The following is a 5,399-nucleotide window of genomic DNA, read 5'->3' on the forward strand; positions in this document are numbered from 1 at the left end:
GTTAATATAGTTCTCGTTGTTTGTTGGTCTTTGTTAGGTTCTTTCATTTTTTGATGAAAGTTCCTTGGTTAATATAGTTATCGTTTCTTTTTTAGGAAAAAGAGAATGAAATCATATTATGTGTGCCATTGTCCTTGCAGTCAATACCGTTTTAATTCGATACTACCTACTAAACAAATACTCTCATTCGGTTTAGAGTTAGTTTATTGGCCATTAGGGTCCAGCTTTCATTCGTATTTTATGTGGGAAATTGGCTTATTAAATCTTTTAATAAAATAAGTATATACGAGAGTTTTAGTACGTATATAGAGTCAATTTGATATTATGTTATTTAATAATTGGGTGTATATATATTAATTCTAAAGGGTTTCTTTTTTTTTTTTTTTTTTTTTTGAAAGGAAAGTTGTCGGCATCATCTCCAGAGAGCTATTAACCACCTTCGCGATCATTTGTCACGCGCGCTTTCGGAAGAAAACCCGAATCGCATTGCAAGAACCCGATCATTACACCATTCCGAGGGGCAGTCGGACCGGATTTGAATCATGAATGGGTCCGGGAGAAAACCTCATCTGGAGCTCAATCTGGAGCTTCATATTTCAGGCAGATTAATTAAGAGGGTGAGCTGAGCGTGGCTCGAACTCACGACCTCAACCTCAGCCACAAATGCAAGGAATGAGGATACCACTCGGCTAGAAGCACGGTGTTTAATTCTAAAGGTTAAATGGGGGTGTATGATAAAATCCTGTAGATCGACTCTTCTGAGATTACAATCTTTGATATTGATTCTATTGTACTCCTATCTTACGCAAAGTCATCGACAGCTAAACAGTTAACAGAAAGTATCAAATAAAATGATCAAGTTTTTCATGTTTGTAGTTTCGGGAGCTAAAGGTGTCATTTCATGTTGGCTAGGTTTAGTGACCTTAGATCAATACTGTTTTTTTATGCTAAAAGTAAAAAAGTTTGATGTGGATATATTGACAATTATAAGATTATGTAACTCCAACAGAAATCGTATACGAGTATTGTATCGCATTGTGATGTTTGCCAGAAAACGATAGCTGCTAACAATGTGGAAACGCTATAGAAGATTAGTCCTTGAAATTTATCGATTCGTTAGACTATGCTATAAATAGTATGTATTGTAACTTACACATCACATAACCATGATCAAAAATAAAAATTTCAAGAATTTTCAGCCAATCTATAGTTCCTAAAATTGATAAAAATAAAAGGCCTTAAACAAGTAGCTATACCTGGCCAAAAGTTTTCTTCTTTATTTGGTCTTTTCACTTGTTTTGTCAGCTTGATTGGGTGCTAACCCTATCTCTTGCATTTGATGTTCAACTGAAACCAAGCCGGTCTGGGCAAGAAAACTGCGGAAACAACAAAGAAACAAACTGTTAAAGTTTTGTGCCCTTAACCAATACTACTTAGTATCAAGTTTTGTGTTTCTTCAAACTAAACAAAGGCAATAAATAAGTCGAACTAAGGATAACTTTTTTGATCAAAGTAACTAGGAAGAGGTGAATAACTTAAATTAACTACAGACGTCAATTGCCTTCCAAAAAATGATGATGAAATATTTGAATTGAGAGAATAAATGTTAAAAACGTCACATGCAATGCGCTGAACACACAACCAAAAAATGTTGTAAAATCCCAATTAATCCCCAATGAATCCTTTTTAGAAGCAGGCTGATTCAATTTTCTGTAACATTAATCAGTCAATGGGTCAAACTCGGATTTATTTGGTCAACGTCGGGTTTAATCACTCAAAATTAGTCAATGTCAAAGTTGGTCAACATTATATGGATTTAACTTAGAATTTTGGAGTATGTGAACAATTAAACGATTGTGTTTATCTGTTTAGACAATTTTGTTGAAGTTTATATTTGTTTATGTTTATGGTTTTCTACTATATTTATACATATAATGTGAAATTTATTATTTAAAAGTATATTAAGTTCAATATTAATCTCTGATTTGACCAACTAATCCCTACAAGTTTCCGACCGATTAATCCCCAATTAACGACTTTTACAACCTTGCAACCAACTATTTAAATGGCTTTTTTCCACCGAACCAAGAGAACCTTTTTCTATCATCATAGTTTCATACAAACATAACTAGAAACTAATATTACTTTGGTACCCCTTCTAACACCATGTAATGATTTTAGCATGTGGTCATTGATCAAATTCTATCAGTATTATACTACAACTGTCATGTTTGAAGTTCAATACCTGTCAGAGGAATCGAAAAATTTACAACCAATTGCAATGAAGAAGTCCCTCAGGCCACTCCCTATCATGGCTAAACTATTCATCCACTTAACCTCCCACATCAGCGCCACATCAACATCAAAATCGTATAACTAACCCATAACTAAATACTGCCTATCATGGCTAAAACAATACTCCTCTTACTATACAATTTACAAGCAATAAAGCATAAAGTCTAAACAATTTAAAGCAACTGGACCCCACTATTTCTAAGAGTATTGGCCAAATCCATGGTGAATGTGGGTAACTAGCGCGGGTAACTAGCTCGTGCCTATAAACGGATAACTACGGGTGGCGAATGAGTAACGACGGATAATGGAACCGTAGGGAGTGCTCTTAGATCATATAAAATTAAACAGGAATTGTTGTAATGTTATCTAACCGAGATCACTATTTACTAAACCTAAAATCAAATGTATACTCTAGCACTAGAGCTCATTGTATGATCTTATGGAACAGTAGCTACTTTCAATTCATATAAAACCACTAGAGCAATCAATCACTAAAAATCATATGAGAATTCATCTATAAAATCCCATTTTCACATTAGCCAAATGAATTAAAAATCATCAAAAAAGTAATGAGATTTCAAGAAATTTACCTGCTAAGAAGGAAGAACAAAGTCCCAGTTATTAAAACAAGAAAAGTTACATGAATCACCAATGTAGAGTCACTAGAAGAAAAAGCTAAACCCAACATAACACAAAGACATACACCCAACATAACAAAAGCTCCTTTTAATGCATTCCAAGTAGGACCCTGATATGCAAACAATGAAAGATTAAAACTTGCTCAAAAAAAAAAAAAACAATTAAAAAAAAATTAACTTCAAAAAATTCAGAAATTGTACGGACGTTAACACCAGGGGCTAATGCTCCAAGAAACACAGCTGTTGCTGATGATATATCTTGTTGTTTTCCCTCCATTAATGGGTTGGATTTTGTGAGTTGATCTATTGTGATTGATTTGGAACTTGTGGGATAATAGTAATTGGTAACAACAAAATTAGGGTTTTACTGAATCTTTTTTTTCTTGAAAATAAGAGTGATCTCAGTAGATTTATATTATTGTCGTTGCGTTTGGAGCCTAGTTGTTTTGGGGATTTTGACTAAAATAACGAAGAAAGAGGGGCGTTTGGATGCGGGTGGAGTGGTTGACCAAAAAAGGGAATGGAAGAAAAAAAAAAAAATCAAAATCCGTTCCAAACAGCCAGGTCTGGATTCTGGATCAGGCCCATTAATAAAAGAAGTTTTATAACGGAAAAAAACTACTATAATAGTTTTAAGACTAAATTGTCCATTGCGTCCCTGTATTTTTCACTTTCTGTCAATTTCATCCCCGTGTTTTATTTCCTGCATTTTTCATCCTTAAAAGCATTTTAAAGTCCCAAATTCATCTCTCACCCTAACAAAAGTTAAATATCCGTTAAGTATGGACCATCCTTGTAAAAATTGATTCCTTAACATTGCAACCTTACCATCAATATAAAATTGTTATCGATTAAAAATGGTTTTTATCTTTGTACCAATTTCTGTGTAAAAGAAAGAAGGGGAAATTGGTTAGTTGTAACAAGATGGAAACCATTTGAAAAGTTGTAGCGAGTAAACACAAGCTGTAAGTCTGTACCCGCCATACAACAATGTTAACTAGCTATCTACATCTATTTCACATCTTTTGATATTAAAGGTCCAGTTCTGTAGACGTTTATTCTTAGGATCTTAGGTCGCTTGGACTCTAAACTAGAGGCGAAAAACACTAGAATAGGGTTAAACCGAGATATGGGTCGTTTTGGGATCGAATTGGTCAAACCTAGAGCAAAACCTAGATTAGATCGACTCCTAGACGATATATTTCGGTGGTATATGGTGTTAGGGTTCTCTGGAGACGAAAACCTACGACTTAGGGTGAATGGGACGAGTAACCTCATCAAAGAAGTCTAAACCCGTATATATAGTGAACACAGACACACTCGGTCGAGTGTCTGTGTACACTCGGTCGTCTGACTGACACAGTCGGTCCAGTGTCTATATACACTCGGTCGACTGCGTGCAGTTTAACATACTGATTATCTAATAAATTAAGTACGCACAAACACAAATATAATCAATAGTTTCGAGTAAACATTATTACATAACCGAAATGTGTTAAACATAAAAACAAATAACGGCTGGGGATTCATGCACCAACAAACTCCCCCTAAGACCTAGCCATTACAATAAAGCATTCGGTTATCAATCGTATAAGGATCTGTCACCCAGTTCTTCAGATAGCAAAGTTTGACAACTCTGCAATACTGTTCAGCTTGCACACGATTCTCTGGGCGATACAGCATCCTGTTGTAGTAAAGGGTAAACATATCTTCTTCACAGCAGTTTCTCAACCAAAATGGATCTAGAACCCTTATACTATCATTTTCATCTCCTCCATCTTTGTCTAACACAATTACCGCTTCCTCCGAGCGTTCATCATAATACCACCAACGAAAACGAGGACTGAAGTGCTGCGGCATCTTCCTCAAAGGAACCTTCCGCATATACCTCACAGGTTGATATTTTACTATCTTCCTTCTGACCCCTGTTTTCTTGTTCGTTCGATAAGAGATCTTCGGAAATTGAGGACGAAAACCTATGAAATTAGGTGACTGATATGATCTTCTTATCTTACGAACCAAAATATCAAGAACTCCACAATAATCCTGATACAACAGCTTAAGCCTGGCCACCTTCATAAACTCAAAATAAGGTAACGTTTTGAATTCATATGGAGATTTGATATAATTCACTCCATGTTCTTTCTTCATCGCATATATATATCAAATTCTTTAATATAAGCCCAGGCTATTATCTTTCCCTTAGCACGTAAACTCTCACAGTGCTCGATAAACTCCAAAAATTGTGGCTTCATCACATACTGCCTAATCCACATCATAATCTTCCATTCTTCTTCCAACACTTCAACTTTTTCTTTGTTGATTTTCACTGGCAAGAAACCTTCTGGTAACACACTTTCTTGTTCTTTTTGTTCCTTTTCCTTACACTGTCTGTTCAAAAGCTCATCATTCATCTGAAAATAATCAGCAAAAGTTGGATATTCATCACCAACACCTTCATAGCGA

General features: G+C 35.2%; 1 protein-coding gene across 1 annotated transcript; it reads right to left on the minus strand.

Moving 5' to 3' along the window:
• Positions 1-1,100: 1,100 nt before the first annotated feature.
• LOC139861168 (uncharacterized) lies at positions 1,101-3,384 on the minus strand. The gene is made up of 3 exons (XM_071849465.1): positions 3,139-3,384; positions 2,886-3,043; positions 1,101-1,376 (listed from the first exon to the last, which is right to left on the minus strand). Exons 1-3 carry the CDS (start codon positions 3,208-3,210, stop codon positions 1,277-1,279), a joined length of 330 nt encoding a protein of 109 aa, XP_071705566.1. The 5' UTR covers positions 3,211-3,384; the 3' UTR covers positions 1,101-1,276.
• Positions 3,385-5,399: the final 2,015 nt, after the last annotated feature.

Source organism: Rutidosis leptorrhynchoides, chromosome 8, assembly GCF_046630445.1.
Source record: "Rutidosis leptorrhynchoides isolate AG116_Rl617_1_P2 chromosome 8, CSIRO_AGI_Rlap_v1, whole genome shotgun sequence".
Classification (NCBI taxonomy): Eukaryota; Viridiplantae; Streptophyta; class Magnoliopsida; order Asterales; family Asteraceae; genus Rutidosis; species Rutidosis leptorrhynchoides.

Coding starts and splice junctions, on each gene's coding strand:
- LOC139861168 (XM_071849465.1), bottom strand. CDS start 3,210: ATGGAGGGAAAACAACAAGATATATCATCAGCAACAGCTGTGTTTCTT. Junction 3,044..3,138: donor CATTAGCCCCTGGTGTTAAC/GTCCGTACAATT, acceptor TTTGCATATCAG/GGTCCTACTTGGAATGCATT. Junction 1,377..2,885: donor TTGTTCTTCCTTCTTAGCAG/GTAAATTTCTTG, acceptor TTGTTTCCGCAG/TTTTCTTGCCCAGACCGGCT.